Here is a 14,920-nt window from a genome sequence, read left to right as displayed (position 1 = left end):
TACTCGCCACGATTCACTCTCCCCTCACACCGCGGGCGCGGGCTTCTTCTCCGGAGTGGGCTTCTTCTCCGGAACGGGCTTCTTCTCCGGAGTGGGCTCCTTGTCCACCCTCAGGAACGGCCTCGGTCCCGTCGGCGTGTTTGACGCCGGCGTGGCTGGCGACTTTGGCAGCGTCCCCGGCGGCGTCCCCGGCAGTCCAGCCGCCTGTGGTGTCGGGGACTTGGCCGGCGATTGCGGGACGGGCGGGACGGTCTCGTCCTCGGGGTACCTCTCGCGGGTCATCTGCGAGAAGTCCACGGGCTTTGGCGAGGCGGCGGCGGGCGGCGACTTGACCCCCGCCTTGCCCGTCCACGACTCGAGCCACTTCTTCTCGCGGCCCAAGCCGTCGGCCACCTTGCGCACCGGACCCGGGGGCTTGTACGGCTGAACGTACCCGACCACGGCATCGAGCAGGTCCAGGGGCGGTAGGTTAGTCCCGCGGTGCACCACCAGCCGGTTGGAGATCATCCGGAGCATGACAATCTTCGACGCGGGAGCCGGGCCGGAGGGACCCGGTCGACCTCCGCGCTGCGCCGCGCTCGTCAGCGTCCGGCTGAGCATGTACTTGCACGGACCGTTCCTTCGCAAACTCACGCTCGCGCCGTGCTCCGACAGCGTCTTCACGAACCTCTTCACCGCGCGGTCAACCTCCGCCTCGGACGCGAGCGCGTCCTTCACCCTCAGGTGCGCGGGGAGTCGCATGGGCTCCGCCGCGTTGTACCCCGATTTTAACAGCGACTCGTACTTGGCGTATTCCCTCTTCTCCTTCTCGAGCTCCCGCTGCGCCTCGACTTGGCTGAGCGCGTCCGTGTACGAATCCCACGCGTGCCTCGCGTCCTGGAACCACTCCGGCCCGGGGTTAACCCGCTCGCTCGCGGGTAAAACGGCGGACGGCGCGTCCCACGGCTTGGGCCCGACGTCGCGAGGCTTGGGCGAGTTCCTGGCGCTGTAAGGGGATCCTCGGAAGAGCTCACGCGGGGGCGCGAAGGTTCCGCCCGTGTGCGTCTGTCGCAGCTGGTGGACGCTTCGAACCTTGATCGCGGATCCGGTGTCGGGTCGGGTGATCGTCTTGGAGTATGCCCCACCCGGGGAGTCGTACGTCATCCTGCTGGTGGTGGAGTAGGAGGCGGACACCGACCCGGGCGCCGAGCCCAACGGTTCGGACGGACCGTGGGGCTTGAGGATGGAGGACCGGAGGGAATCCATGGACCTGGCAACCTCGGCCGCGGACATGGGCGCGTCGTCGCCGCCGTTACCCTCGGCGGGAGGCGGGGGTAGGACACCGCTGAGGGCGCCCGGAGACGCGGGGGGCGATCCCTTGCCGACGGAGCCCGAGAAGGCCATGGCCACCTGCCGCCACTTCTCCGTGTTGCTTCCGGTGAGGGGAACCTCCTCAGCCTTGACCCCGTCGCGGTTCAGCGCCGCGATGACGTCCTCGGACTCCTTCATCACGGACTCGACCGCCGCGGAGATTCCGCCGCTGCCGCCCGACGAGTCGAGCGAACCTCCTTGTCGGCGCAGGAACGCGTTGATCTTGCGAAGGTCGTCGCACTCCTTCTCCAGCGCCGTAGCCTTCTCCAGCCGCGAACACAGCGCAGTCACCGCCGAAGCGGTGACGGCGTCGTCGTGAGCCGAGGGACCCGCGTTGGGATCCGCGCGTCTCGCCGCGTCCACCTCCTTCCTCATTTTGGTAAACTCCTCGGTCACGACGGCGTCGAGCGGTGTGAGCTGTTTGAACCGTCTGTCGCGCTTGTCCAGATCCGTCTTGAGCTGCGCGATTTCAGCTCGGAGCTGACGGGCTCGGTTCTCGGAATCCTCCCTCGCGCCCTCCTCGGACTTGGCCTTGGCCAGGAGCATGGCGACGGCCTCGTCCCTCTCCTCGATGGCCTTCAGCGTCATGTTCGCCTGGTGCGTCACCTCCACGTTCAGCTTGTCGAACCTCGTCTGCAGGCGGGTGGTGTATCGCCGCGAGCGCTCCAGCTCGGTGCGCAGCTCGGACATGTCCATCATGGCGATGTCCTTCGCCATCGGGGACAGCGCCGACGCGCCCGGGGATAGAGCCTCCGACCGTTCCCAAGGCTGTTTCCACGCGTTGGACGCCCGGGGCGACGTCGGCGAGAGCGCGGCGGACCGCCCGATGCCGCCCATACCGAGCCCGCCGACTGAATCCTTCGAGAACCGCTGCTGCGCCTGAACCTGCGCGCGCAGCTCCTTCTTCTCGTCCGCGTTGACGCTGAGAAAGTGGTGCAGCTTGTCGATGCACTCGTCGACGAGCTCATCCGCGCCGCGGTCGTCGTTCGAGGCGACGAGTCGGGCGGCATCCGCCGACGCCGCGACGCTGCTCTCGTTGACGGACCTTTGATGATCGGCCCCGGGCTCGCCGGGGATCCCTTCGTTCGATCCTTCTTCGGAGTCCTCGGCGGCGCGCATCGCCCGCATGAAATCGCGAATCTCCCTGCTGTCGCCCATCACCGTGGCCATGCGAATCAGACCCGCGCGCATGGCGAGTAACGCCTCCTTGGATTCCCGGACCCTCTCCTCGGCGTCGTGCGCTCGTTTCATCGTCGCGTCGTAGAGGCCCCTCTCCTCGGCCGTCTTGGCCTCCGCGTCCGCGATCTTCTTCGCAGCCTCCGCCACGGCTTGAGCCGCCTTGGCCTTCTCCTTCTCCATGTCCTTGATGGCGTTATCGCGTTCGAGCTCAGCCTCCACCTTGGCCTTGCGCTCGTTGGTCGCGGAGCCCACCGCGGATGCGGCGGATTTATCAAACGCCTCCACCTGGTGTTCGAGCCGTTCCGCGCGCTCGCGCTCCTCCGTCGCCTTGGCGTCCGCCTGCGCGATCTTGGCATCCATCTCCTGCGTCTTAGCCTCGAGCTCGGCTTGAGCGGCGTTGGCCTTGTCCTCGGCGAGCTTAATCGTCACCCTGGCGTCGGCGAGGGCAGCAGTGAGCTCTACCCTCTCCTTGCGAAGAAGCTCGAGCATCGCCGCATCCTGCGACGCGCGAAGATCCTTGGCGGCGGCATCATCGGATTCCGTACTCGTGTTGAGCGCATCCTCGGGCTTGGCAGCCTTGGCGGCCTTGAGCTTCGCGAACTCCCCGCGCGCTTGGCGGCCCCGTTGCAGCGCCTGAATTTTCTTCGCCGCGGCGATCTCCTCCTCGGTGCCCTCGAACGGGGGCTTTTCCGGCGCGGGGGGCGCGGGGGCCGGATCGGGGGGCTTCGCCGGCGCGGGATCCGCCGCCGCCGACGCGGCGACGGCGGCTGCGACCTCCGCGGCCTCGTCGTTCGTCGCCGCGGCCTCAGGGACGGTCTCCACCGGGCCGGATTCAGTCGATTGGGGCTCGACGCCTCCCTCGTTTTCGGAGTCGTCGGAGTCGCCCATCTCGGAGCGCGACTTCTGCGAGCCGGTCTCCGCCGCGTTCCCGGATTTCTTCGAGGACTTCTTCCCGGGCTTCTTCTTCTTGCCGCCCATCGCGTCCGCGCAGTCAGACAGGTTGTGTGGGGGCGACCGGGCGAATCGGACGATTTGACAATTCCACCTGATACGCCGGCCGAAATTTTCAACCGGTATCGAGACTGGCATTCGTCAATCTGACTCAAGAACCACGGTTTAAAAATCGACCCGATCGGTATCCAAAAATAGCCGGAATCCCGCCGGGGTTCATCACACATCGCAGCAGCGCACGTCTTGGCGACGCGACCCGGCTTTGAAAAAAACACGCGCCCGTAATCAATCAATCAATCAGTGGTAGGGCACGGCGCGGAGAGAGACCGCGATGGCCGAGATTCCGCCCGGGGAAGCGGCGCTCCCCGCGGCGTCGAAAATCACGATCGATGATGAGTCCGACGACACCGAATCGGACACCACCCCCGCCGAGATCAAGGCCAAGATCGAGCGGGACGTCGACGAGCTCTTCAAGACCAAGACGGTGGAGGAGATGGAAGAGATCGAGAAGAAGTTGCGCGGGGACCTGGAGACGATGGACGCGGAGATCGCCCGGACCATCGGCGGGTCGTGGAAGGATTTCATGGAAAACTCGAAGGACGTCGATCTGATCACGAGTAACCTCCAGGAGATCGCCGACGGCTTCGCGGTCGTCAGGGACACCCTCGCGGAGCTGCCCGAGATCATCAGGAAGAACAACGAAGCCATGGAGGCGCTCCGCGCGCCGCAGGAACCCGAGGAGTTCACGCCGGAGATGGCCACGTTCGCCGCGGGGTCCCGGCTCAAGTACCTCGTGGACACCCCGGAGAAGGTGTGGGGCGCCCTGGACGAGCGCGAGTACGCGGGCGCCGCGATGCGCTACGCCGCGTCGAGAGATTGCGTCGCGGCGTGCGTAGAGACGTCGGAACCGCCGCACCTGACGCGCGACGAGGCACACAAGAAGTTCCCGGCCCTCAGGCAGCAACCCGCGGCGCTGGACTCGTTGAGGGGGCAGATCGCGCGAGCGGCGCGGAAGGCGCTGGAGTCCCCAAAGGCGCCTCGCGAGACGCTCGCATCCGCGCTCGCCGCGTCAATCATCGTCGAGGGTATGAACGCGGAGCGCTCGCTCGTGCTGTACCTCCAGACGCGACGCGCGTGGTGCCGCGCCACCCTGAGGCGGTGCGGCGGCGACGGCGCGGGCGTCGATCGCGTCGCGGGGGCGCTCGCGAGGGTGTTGGCGGAGCCCGCGCGCGCTATCGCGTCGGCGCGAGCGTGTTTCCTCGGCGGCGAGTCACCGACCGGCGAGTCACCGACCGGTGAGTCACCGCCCCCGCCGCTCGTGTACGCGCGGCTTGACGAGGGATGGGACGAGACCGACGTGGCGAACGTGCTGTTCGCTGGGGTGGTTGACCCGCGACGCGAGGTGGAGGCGTGGCGACGCGTCGTCGAATCCGCCAAACCCGCGCGGCTGTCTCGCGCCCGTATCGCGGCGCTGTGCGAGGAGTGGCTCGCCGGCGTCGCGTCGGACGTGCTCGTCGCGACGACGGAGAAGGGGTTCATGGGGGGAATACGAACCGTCGACGACCTCGTCTCGGTCGAGTCCGTCGCCAGGGCCAAACTCGCGGAAAAACGGTCGAGCGCGGATGACGTCGCGGCGTGCGTCGATTTGCTCGGTCGCGAAGTGGACGCGTGGGCGACGCTGGCGGAGGAACCGACCAGTCACCGCGCGAGGACACTCCTGTCCGCGACGCTTCGGCACGGGGGTTTACGAACGGCGGTGGACGCCGCGCTGCAGGCGGTGGCGCCCCCCGCGCCGCGAACGTCGGCGCTGTCGCCCCCGGCCGAGGCGGCGGCGATGTGGGGCGGTGACTGGTCGGGCGGTGACTCACCGGGCAGTGACTGGTCGGGCGAGCAACCGCCGTCCAAGTCCCCGAGGAGCGCGCTCGACGGACCCGACCGCGGCGTTAATGCCTCGAGGGACGTCGCGCCGGCGAACGTCGCGGCGGCGCGTGCGCTCGCTGGAAAGTTTGCCGCGGCGCTAGCCGCCGCGCGGGGCGACGCGCTCGCGATTGGGACGCCCGGCGGGAGGCTCAAACTCAAACCCACATTCTCAATCTCAAACCCACAACGGGACGCGCCGAGGCTGGCGACGCTCGAGGCGTTCGTCCGCGGCGAGTGCCACGCGGGCGCGATGGCCACGGCGGACTTTCTCTGGAAGCGTCTGGAAGCTTACGAGAAGGACGCGGCGGCTGGAGACGACGTCGCCGCGGAGCGATGCCTCCTCGTCGCGCAGACGGCGCAGTTCGCGCGTCTCGCGCCCGAGGAGCTCGGGGCGCTGATGGGGCCGGCGAGGGACTGGAACGCCGACGCGGTGGCGCTCGCGAAGCAGCGGCGGCGAGCCGCGAAATCGTCCGCGAAATCGAACAGGTTTCAACTGTTTGGATCCACCAATCAAAACGCGTCGGACAAAAACAACGCGGCGGAGGATCCGAGGCTCGCCGAGTCGCTCGCGGCGCTCGCGCGCGTCGCTCATCGCGGCTTTCGCGCCTGGGCCGAGCGCTTCGCGAGGACCGTCGGCGTGGAGCTCTCCCGGGCGCTGCCCCAGGACGAGCGGCTGGGAAGCCAGGAGGTTCCCCGCGACTGGGAAGAAGAGTCCGGCGGCGACGGCGGCGAGGTTTCGCTCCGGCTACCCGCCTTGCCGTCGCCGTACGCGCTCGGGTGCCTGCACGCCGCCTCGTCGGAGGCGCTGCGATGCGGTGGGCATCTCATGTCCCATGACGGGATCGCCGCGCTCGTGAGGGCGACGGCGAAGGAGTGCGGCGGCGCTTACGCCGACTTTGTCCAATCGGCGACGAGCACGTCGGACCGGCTATCGGAGCGCGGGGTGCTGCAGGCGTTGTTCGACTTGAGGTTCGTGATGGAGGTGCTGCTCGGGCCGGGATGCATGGGGGGTGGGCGGGGTAAGGCGGGTGGTAAGGTGGTTGGTGACGCGAACGACGAAGGGGACGCGCTGGTCGCGGCGCAGCGGGCGGAGAGGACGCTCGCCGCGAGGCTCGACCCCATCGACTGGGCCACGTACGAGAGCTTCCTCTGGCGCAACGAGCGCAGGGCGTACTCGAGGTGCGCCACGCTCCTCGGATTGCTCACGCAGTCGCACAGGGCGCCCGCGGGTGCCGAGAAGGTGCTGCCGGCGACGAGCTCGGACGCCAAAGCGACGACGCCCCCGCCGAGGTTCACCTACCTGCCCGTGTCCCTCCCCGCGGCGAGGGGCAAAGGGGGCGGGAAGGGCGACGGGAACGTCGGGGCGGTGGATTGGTCCCTCGCGGGCTTCGACAGGTTCGGCGAGCCGGACGAGACTCGCGGCGCGGGGGACGAGGGCGGTCTGCTCGGAAAGATCGGGCAGGGACTCGGCGGGTGGGTCAGGGGCGTCGTTTGAGTGTAGCTCGCAAACCCTCGCGGACGCCGGCGGACTACCTGCGTGTAGACTAATTTTTACGAAGGTAAAACTTTCCTCGGACCTCGTCTTGTCGTCGTCGTCAGTATCCCGTGTCGGTGGCTCGACACAGCGCGCACCCCAGGCAAAATTCCTGCCCGTGCGGAGGGTGGTCCACGCCGAGCGGGCAGGTCGCTCTCGTGCACGTCTTCGGCGGCGGCTGGGGCTTCCAATCCGGCCTCGTGACGTGACACCTCTCGCAGAAGTGCGTGGAGCCGAAACAAAAAAAAACCGCCGGGGAGCAGCAGAATCGACACTTGAACTGGAGCTCATCGCGCCCGTGTTTGGCGCAAGCGCCGCTCAAACCGCTCACCGTGGCGCTGCACCCACCACACATGAGCTCGGCGTCGCCGTTCGCGTCGCCCCCGCCGCCCCCAGGCTCCCCTCCGCATTCCCTCAAACCCCCAAAGTAAGGCTCTCCGCATTTTCCGCACTTGTAGTAGTTGAACCGCGCCAGAGCGAGTTCGCCCGGCCGTCCCTCCCACTCTCCACCCGGCTGGAGCTCCGCGACGTTACCCTCCGCCAGCAGCCGTCGTCGCCCGCGTCGCATGACCGCGTCGCGCAGCGCCAATACGGGTCGAATCTCCTCGTCGAGCGATCCGTGGCGCATGACGGGGAACTGCGCGGAACCCACCTCCTCCGCCTCCCCACCCGAAGCGCCGCACAGGGGACAACGCAGGTGGTTGAACGATATCGCGGGCCCGGGGTACCCCGCGCGGATCTTATCGATTGCGCACTGCCTGTGCACGACGTGTCCGCAGCCCAGCAAGATGGCGGGGCTTGCGCCCAAGGGATCGACGTAACAAATCGCGCACGGGTCATCCGCAGTCGGGAAAGAGCCGTTACCGTGTACACCGCGGCTCTTTCCCTTTCGCGTCGTCCCCGCGTCCCCCGGGGGCACACACCTCAGGCACGGCAGACACGTCGCCTCGCCCCGCACGCCCCCGCACGGGTGACCGCACGGCAACGTCTTGGTGCACGAACCCTTCAGCCGCGCCTGGCACTCCCCGGCTCGGCACACCCCGCCCGCGACACGGAACACCCCTCGAAGCTCCTTCTTATCCACGCACCAGGACGTGTCCGCGACGCCGCACGCCCGCCGCAGCTCGCGGACGGACATGTCGCCGCTCTTACCCGCGGGCGCGAGTACCGCGTCGTTCCCCCAACCGCCCCCGTCCCCGTCCAGGTCCCCGGGTGCCGACTCTTCGTCCCCGTCCAGGTCCCCGGGTGCCGACTTTTCGTCCCCGACCCCGCCGCCGAAGTAGTAAAAATCCAGCGCCGACGCGCCGGGCGTGATCCGCTCCCGGCAGTATCGGCACCGGGGCGCCGCCGCCGCCGCCGCCGCCGCCGCGCAACTCGCGAACCCGACGTGGTACGGCATTTGTTCGCAGTCGCCACAAAAGTCTGTCCGACACGCCCCGCATCGGAACAGCTTGGCGGCCCTGTGCTCCAGAGCCTCTTTGGACATCCAACGCGCGGTGCCGGGTATCCGCTCGGCGACGAGCTCGAGGTCGCCGTCGGGGTTTCGTCTCGGCGGGACCTTCTCTATGGCGACGCCGCACGCCGGGTTCGGGCACCTGGCAAACGACGACTTTTCGTCCCCGGGTGCCAACTTGTGCCCACTTTTCGTCCCCGGGTGCCTACTTTTCGTCCCCGGGTGCCGACTTTTCGTCCCCGGGTGCCGACTTTTCGTCCCACCGCCGGCGTCGCCCCTTCCTTCGGGACCCACCCCGAGGAGCGCCTCCGTGGCGGCGGCGGCCCACGCGTTGTACGTCTCCGGATCGCCCGCTTCCGCCACCGGCGCGTCGACCAGCCTCCCCCCGCATCCCGTCGGGCACGGGATCGCGGGCGCGCCACCGCCGACCCAAACCTCGACCTCGTCCACCCCGTCCCCGTCGTTCGCCGTCGTTCGCAGCGCGCGCGTCGCCGACGTCAGCGCGCGCGTCGCCCTCTCCCCCAGGCACGCGCCGCACAGGACGATCGCGCACGGCCGCCGCCGCCCGCCGCGTCCGACGCCTCTATCGCACCTACCGCGCCACCTACCCACCCCCGGTTCGACCCTCCACGACGCCGCCGCGACGTCGGGTCGACCCAGGACGTCGGCGCGGCATCCGACGCATCGCATCGTCGGTGAAGCGCGGATGGCATCCGCCGATGGAATCTCGGATGGAACCACAGCTGTCGACGCGTTAGCTAGATGTTCGTCGATGGAACCACAGCTGTCGTTAGCGACGCGGTCCTCGAGGGTGAGGTCGACGAACCCGGCGAACGAGGGCGGGGGCGGGTCGGCGTAGAGGAAGTCGTTCGCCTCGTCGCCGTCCTCGTCCACGACGGTGTCCGTGTCCGGCACTCCCTGCACGGTTCCGTGGCGGCACTCCTCCAGGACGGGATCTTCGTGGGGATGGGCGTTTGCTGCTTCGGCGTCGTCGGTGTTCTCGGCGTCCGTCCGACGGTCGCGGCGGCTCGCGCGGCGCTCCTCGCGCGCGGCGGCTCGCGCGGCGCGCGGGGAGGACGAGGGCGGTGCCTCGTCGCGCGTGAGGTCCACCACGCTCCGGGGCGGTCCCGACGCGTCCGCATCCGCGTCGGTTTTCGTCCCTCGCGAGCGCGTGGGGTTGTGCGGCCCGCGCCACTCCTTCGGGTCGCGCGGGGGCGGTCCCGTCCACGACGACGGGCCGGGGCCCGTGCGACTGGACGTGGCGGCCGCCCTGCCGGACGCGTCCGCGGGCTGAGACGCCTTGCGCTTGCCGCCGCCGAAGAGGGAGCCGAAGATGCCGCTCATCGTCGCTCGTCGTCGACGGGCGCGGGGAGAGGACGACGGGGACGGGACCGAGGGAGACGCGAGCGTTCCCGTCGATGCGTCGTCGATATCACGCGCTCACGCGAGTCACCCGGCGCGCCATGCGGGTGTCGGCGACGCGGGCGCTCTGTGGTGAAGCGACCGTGGCGCCCCTCGGAACTGACGAGGTCTGGCGGGAAAAAAAGTTGGGACGAGCCAACAGAGCCACGACGTCCTCCCACTCGCGCCCTCGCAACGCCACCATGCAGCTCCGAAGCGGTAAGCGCAAGCTCGACGCGTACCAGCCCACCTTCGATCCCAACTTGGATATCGCGACCGTGGTCTTCTCGCACGTGCAGTGCGTCGGGACCCGCCTCAGGCTCGCCACAGCGAGTAAGTTGTGGAGGGACGCCTCGAAGCTTGCGGCTGGGTACCCTCGCAGGTTCGACTTTAGCGACCCGGAAGCTAAGCGCCTCAAGACCGAGGATTGGCGGAAGTACTCTTTCTTGATAGACAACGATGAGGCGCTGTCTCTGCCCCGTGAACAGGTCTTCGAGCTTCTGGAGTCTATCATGCGTGAGGTGTTGCGTGTCTCGTGGAACACCCCCTTGGAGAACCTGTTGCACTTTGCAGCTATGATCGGGAGTGTGAGGATGCTAAAATGGGCGCAGGAGAACGACATGCATTGGCCTCCGTCGAGTATTAATTACGCATGGCTCCCTGCTTATCATGGACACCTGCCCGCTCTCCAGTGGTTGCACAAGAATGGGTGCCCGATGGACGAGCGAGCGTGCCGTCACGCCGCCGACAACAGACAATGGCGCTGCCTGCATTACCTGGTGAACAACAAGTGCCCCGGGTGGGAGTCACACATTCACACATACGCTACTTATAGAATCATACGCCAATTATGGGGATGAAACACAAACACACACGACACACGACGAGCTCGCATCACGCCGCCCCCGCCTGCACCTCGTCCCTCGCCGGATCCGTCTCGAACCCCGCCGCCGTCGCCTCCGCCCTCGCCGCAAACCTCGCGTCCTCGTCCGACCACGGGATAGGCCCATCCCGGTACGACGCCGGCTGCGACCGTTTACGAGCACCCGTCGCCGCGTACATCTCCGCGCGCCACGCCCCCAGCGGTGGGTGCCCGCACAGCGCGCGCAGCTCGTCGTTGTACGCGAACTGCGCGTCGCCCATGCGGTGCGCGTGCCGCCGAGCGATTCCCTTCGCGCCCAAACTTTCTTCAAACGCGTCCGCGTCGAGTCGCATCTCGCGGCGCGGCGGTAAAGGCGCGGCGCCGCTCAGTGCCTTCGCGATCCACCTCGCCTGCGTCTCGAACTGCGGGAACGGCACCACCTTCCAGGGGAGGCCGATGAATGACAGCGACGGCGCCAGCGCGGGGGGAAACACGTGCTTGTACAGGGGCGAGACGCAGTTGTCGACGGCGGAGATGGCCGAGTTGTCAACGGCCGCGTTGGCGAGGAACGGAAACGCGTACTGGTACCCGGTGGCGTACAATATCACGTCCACGTCTTCCTCCACGCTCCCGTCCTCGAACTTAACCCCCGAACGTTCGGGAATCAGCTCGACGATGCCCGGTTTGAGCGTCGCGTTCTTCGGGTAGGACTCCACCGGGAAATCATCCTTGGGAGCGCCCGGGACGAATCCCCTCGCGGCGAGCACCACGTGACACGCCACGGTGGCGATCTCCCGGCTCAGGTCCTCCCCGCTGGCCATGGCGCCCAGCACCACCACCTTTTTGCCCTCGAACGTGTCGTCCGGTGTCCTGTAGTTGTGCGAGTGCATCTGGACCCCGGGCCAGTTTTCGGCGTTTGGGTACCGCGGCGTCCGGGGTTCCGAGTAGTGCCCGTTGCACACCACCACAGCGTCGAAGGTTTCGACGGACACTACTCCTCCGTCGTCATCGCCCACGGTCACCTCGCGCGTGGTCACCCTCCACCTCGGCCCCCAGCGCTCAGTATCGGAGTCTTTCTCCGAGCTCGACGCGGCTTTCGCGTCGACGGGATCGTCGGGATCGTCGACCCGCGATGAGATGTCGATGGGCTCTGCGGATAGGACCTCGCGTCGTAGCCTGACGTCCTTCGCGATGTCGTGGTGGTCCGCGTACGCGGCGAGGTACGCGCGCACCTCCGCGTGGCCGCAGAACCTCCTGTCGTCCCCGGCGAACGTTCTGGTGAACGGGAACGACTCGTACCCCATGCACTCCCTCGGCAGGTTGGTGCGCAGGCTCGCGTACATGCTGCCGTGAACCCTGGCGCGGTTCGGGTCCGTGCCGGTCACGTCGTCCACCTCGACGCGCGGGTCGTAGACCCACACCCCGCCCACGTCGTCGCCCCGCTCGAACACCACGGGGGTGTGGCCCTCGGCGCGGAGCTCGCGGGCGGCGGCGAGGCCCGCGGCGCCGCCTCCGACGACCGCCACCCTCGCCGCCCGCCCGGCACCGGGAGCGCGCATCATCGTCGCCGACGTCGTCGTCGTCCCGACGCGGCGCGCCCGACTCCGCGCGCGGCTCCACGCGCGGGAGCTACGCGACACCAGGAGGCGCGCGGCGTGTCTCTGGATCAGCCCCGTCCCCGTCGCCATCTCGCGCCGCCGCGAGTGAGCGACGAGCGCGGCGACCGACGCGCGTCGTTGGTTCGTCAAAAACGAGAGGCTGTCGCCCGTCCGGTCGTCCACGTCGCCGGTGCTTCGTCACTGCCCATGGCGCGTCACGCCGTCGCGTTCGCGCGGGGCATCCCACCCCTCGCTTCCACGTCGTCGTTCGCGCCGAGTGCCTCGCGGCGCCCCGCGCGCGCGTCGTCGCGGCGCCGCGCGCGCCCCGCGGCGCCCCGCGCGTCGTCCGCCGGCGACGCGTCTCCGAGCGTCGACTACTTCGCCACCGACAAGCGGCCGGTGATCCTCTTCGACGGAGTCTGCAACCTGTGCAACGGCGGGGTCAACTTCGCGCTGGACATGGATCCCCCGGGGAAGCTAAGGTTTGCCGCGCTGCAGTCCACCGCGGGCAGGGCGCTGCTCCGTCGCGCGGGGCGGGATCCCGACGACATAAGCTCCATCGTCCTCGTCGAGGAGGATGCCGCGTTCGTCAAATCGGACGCGGTGCTCAGGATAGCCACGTACTTCTCGGCGAATCCCCTGTTCCCGTTCGCGGGGACGCTCGGGCCGGTCGTTCCGACGTTCATCAGGGACGCCTTCTACGACGCCATCGCGGATAACAGGTACGACCTGTTGGGGATGAAGGACGAGTGCCGGCTGGGAGACGACAGATTCGACGACAGGTTCGTCCAGTGAGAGCTTTGGCGTCGAGCGAGCCGCGTTTGTACAACAACGACACTTGTAATCACTTGTGATGTTTTAGTCTAACCACGGACGTGCTGTGCTGCGCGCGTGATGAGCACGGGCGTCGTTCGCGGACCTCGAAGCTCGACCCCGTCCGACGGGAAAGATCCGATCGATCGCCCCTCCTCACTCGCGCCCAAAGCTCTCACACCCGCTCGTCGGCGGCTTCGCGCGAAGCCGCCGCGTCCGCCCCGTCCCCGTCGGCTTCGACGTCCACGTGAACGTCCACATCGACGTCCACGTCGACGTCCTCGGCGCCCTCGTGGTCGGTCTCGTCGTCGCACGACTGCTCCCCGGCGTTTTCCGCCGACTCGTTAGCCCTCCCTCTCCTCGAGCGCGAATCGCGAGACGCGAAATCCATCGCCGTCACCGGCGTCCTCCACGCGTTCCAACCCGAGAACTGCGTCAGCCGCGAGTCGTACCGCTCGAACCCCTTGCGCTTTTTAACGCAGTACGTCGCCAGCCCGAGCGTGACGAACGCGCCGAGGGTGAAGAAAGCTGCGGCCACCGCGTTTTCATCCGCGTCTCTCCCGAAGTGGAAAGTGCATCCCGTCAGCTCCCCCGCGAGGACGTGCGGGTCGTCGCGGGCTCTGACCTCCAGCTCCAGGTCCACGTCTGTGAGGGGCGCCCGATCGTGCGCGCACGCCAGCCGCGCGTCCCAGACGGACTCGTGCGTCGTCGTTCGCGTCTCGCCGTGGAACAGCGAGCACGTCGCCGCCGACGGCTTGCGCATGATCCCCGCAACCTTACCGTCCTCCACCTGCGACCGAACCAGCACCACCCGGCGAACCCATCGCCGCGTCGCGACGATGTCGCGATCGGCGGCGCCCGGAAGGCACCGCGCGTCGCACCCGGCCGTTACGGCCGTCACAGCGCCCGCCTCGTCGTCCCTCGAGCACTCGTCGCAACGCACCTCGGTCGTTCCGTGCGCGCCGTGCCCGGGCGACCACGTCCCCCCGTTCCGCGTGTTCCTCGCGTCGCCGCCGCCGCCCGCGTGCCCGGACGACGCCGAACGCGGCACCGACAGCACGTCGCACTCGTACGGGGCGAAGGACGTGCTGAACGCGGTGTAGGAGTCGACGTCGTTGGACTTGGCGCGTCCTCGGCCAATCTCCACGGAGACTTGCTCCAGCCCCGGCGCGTTGGCGGCGTCGTGCGCGGCGATGTACGCGCGTTTGACTCCGTACAGGACGCTGGTCAGTTCGTACCTCGCGATGTCGATGCCGTCGTCCTCGGTGCCGAGCGCCACCTGCCCGGGCTCGGGGGCCGCGAGCGATCCGGGGACCGTCCGCCCGTCCCCGCACGTCCCGTTCCTTCGGGCGAGCGCCCCGAACGGCGCCTTGTCCACCGCCCACGCGAAGCCGTCCGTGCGCGTCGTGAACGCCTCGCGCCCGGTCTTGACCCACGCGTCGACCGCGCGGTTGTACTCTCGCACCAGCGGCGTGCGCGTGTCCTGCGAGGCGAGGTAGGCTCGCATACCCGCGAGCGCGGCGAACGTGACAGAGAAGCCGAGAAGGACGATAATGGTGCAGAAGTAGTGGAGGAGGTGGCCGCCCCCCGAGGTGTTGGTTCGCATCACGTACGGACGCTCGCGCCCGCCGTACTCCTGGCGAACCAGGATCAAGGACATGACGCGATGTTTTACCCCGCGTGCGTGCGCGGGGAGACACGCGCGCCGGCGTTGTCGTCACATTTTTTGCAGAGGTAGTCCTATCTGGCAGCTGTCGGTTAAATTCCTCCAAGATACTCTTGCTGTTTCTGAAAGTCGGTTTGGGGACGGGCACAGGCAAACAGTCAGAAAAATACACGCAAATGGAAGCTTTCGAGGA

At 68.2% G+C, this 14,920-nt stretch overlaps 7 protein-coding genes across 7 annotated transcripts; 3 read left to right on the top strand and 4 right to left on the bottom strand.

Moving 5' to 3' along the window:
* Window positions 1-24: 24 nt before the first annotated feature.
* MICPUN_59125 (predicted protein) lies at window positions 25-3,507 on the bottom strand (the record flags this gene model as incomplete). Its single annotated transcript, XM_002502731.1, has 1 exon — window positions 25-3,507. One exon carries the CDS (start codon window positions 3,505-3,507, stop codon window positions 25-27), a length of 3,483 nt encoding a protein of 1,160 aa, XP_002502777.1.
* Window positions 3,508-3,811: 304 nt separating this feature from the next.
* On the top strand, window positions 3,812-6,895 carry MICPUN_59124 (predicted protein; the record flags this gene model as incomplete). The annotated part of the gene is made up of 1 exon (XM_002503081.1): window positions 3,812-6,895. The coding sequence occupies one exon, from the start codon at window positions 3,812-3,814 to the stop codon at window positions 6,893-6,895; it is 3,084 nt and encodes a 1,027-aa protein (XP_002503127.1).
* Window positions 6,896-6,995: 100 nt separating this feature from the next.
* On the bottom strand, window positions 6,996-7,502 carry MICPUN_82955 (predicted protein; the record flags this gene model as incomplete). Its single annotated transcript, XM_002502730.1, has 1 exon — window positions 6,996-7,502. One exon carries the CDS (start codon window positions 7,500-7,502, stop codon window positions 6,996-6,998), a length of 507 nt encoding a protein of 168 aa, XP_002502776.1.
* A 2,348-nt stretch (window positions 7,503-9,850) lies between these two features.
* MICPUN_59122 (predicted protein) lies at window positions 9,851-10,623 on the top strand (the record flags this gene model as incomplete). The annotated part of the gene is made up of 2 exons (XM_002503080.1): window positions 9,851-10,523; window positions 10,580-10,623. The coding sequence occupies 2 exons, from the start codon at window positions 9,851-9,853 to the stop codon at window positions 10,621-10,623; spliced, it is 717 nt and encodes a 238-aa protein (XP_002503126.1).
* Window positions 10,624-10,682: 59 nt separating this feature from the next.
* Window positions 10,683-12,212, bottom strand: MICPUN_97495 (predicted protein; the record flags this gene model as incomplete). Its single annotated transcript, XM_002502729.1, has 2 exons — window positions 10,683-11,708; window positions 11,778-12,212. 2 exons carry the CDS (start codon window positions 12,210-12,212, stop codon window positions 10,683-10,685), a joined length of 1,461 nt encoding a protein of 486 aa, XP_002502775.1.
* A 369-nt stretch (window positions 12,213-12,581) lies between these two features.
* MICPUN_73396 (predicted protein) lies at window positions 12,582-13,007 on the top strand (the record flags this gene model as incomplete). Its single annotated transcript, XM_002503079.1, has 1 exon — window positions 12,582-13,007. A coding segment is annotated over one exon (426 nt), but the record flags the coding sequence as incomplete, so codon positions are not given.
* Window positions 13,008-13,236: 229 nt separating this feature from the next.
* On the bottom strand, window positions 13,237-14,721 carry MICPUN_54325 (predicted protein; the record flags this gene model as incomplete). Its single annotated transcript, XM_002502728.1, has 1 exon — window positions 13,237-14,721. The coding sequence occupies one exon, from the start codon at window positions 14,719-14,721 to the stop codon at window positions 13,237-13,239; it is 1,485 nt and encodes a 494-aa protein (XP_002502774.1).
* Between the last annotated feature and the right edge of the window lie 199 nt (window positions 14,722-14,920).

This window comes from Micromonas commoda, chromosome 6 (assembly GCF_000090985.2).
Source record: "Micromonas commoda chromosome 6, complete sequence".
Taxonomy (NCBI): Eukaryota; Viridiplantae; Chlorophyta; class Mamiellophyceae; order Mamiellales; family Mamiellaceae; genus Micromonas; species Micromonas commoda.
Note: the sequence above shows the minus strand (reverse complement) of the source record. Positions and strands in the feature narration are given on the sequence as shown.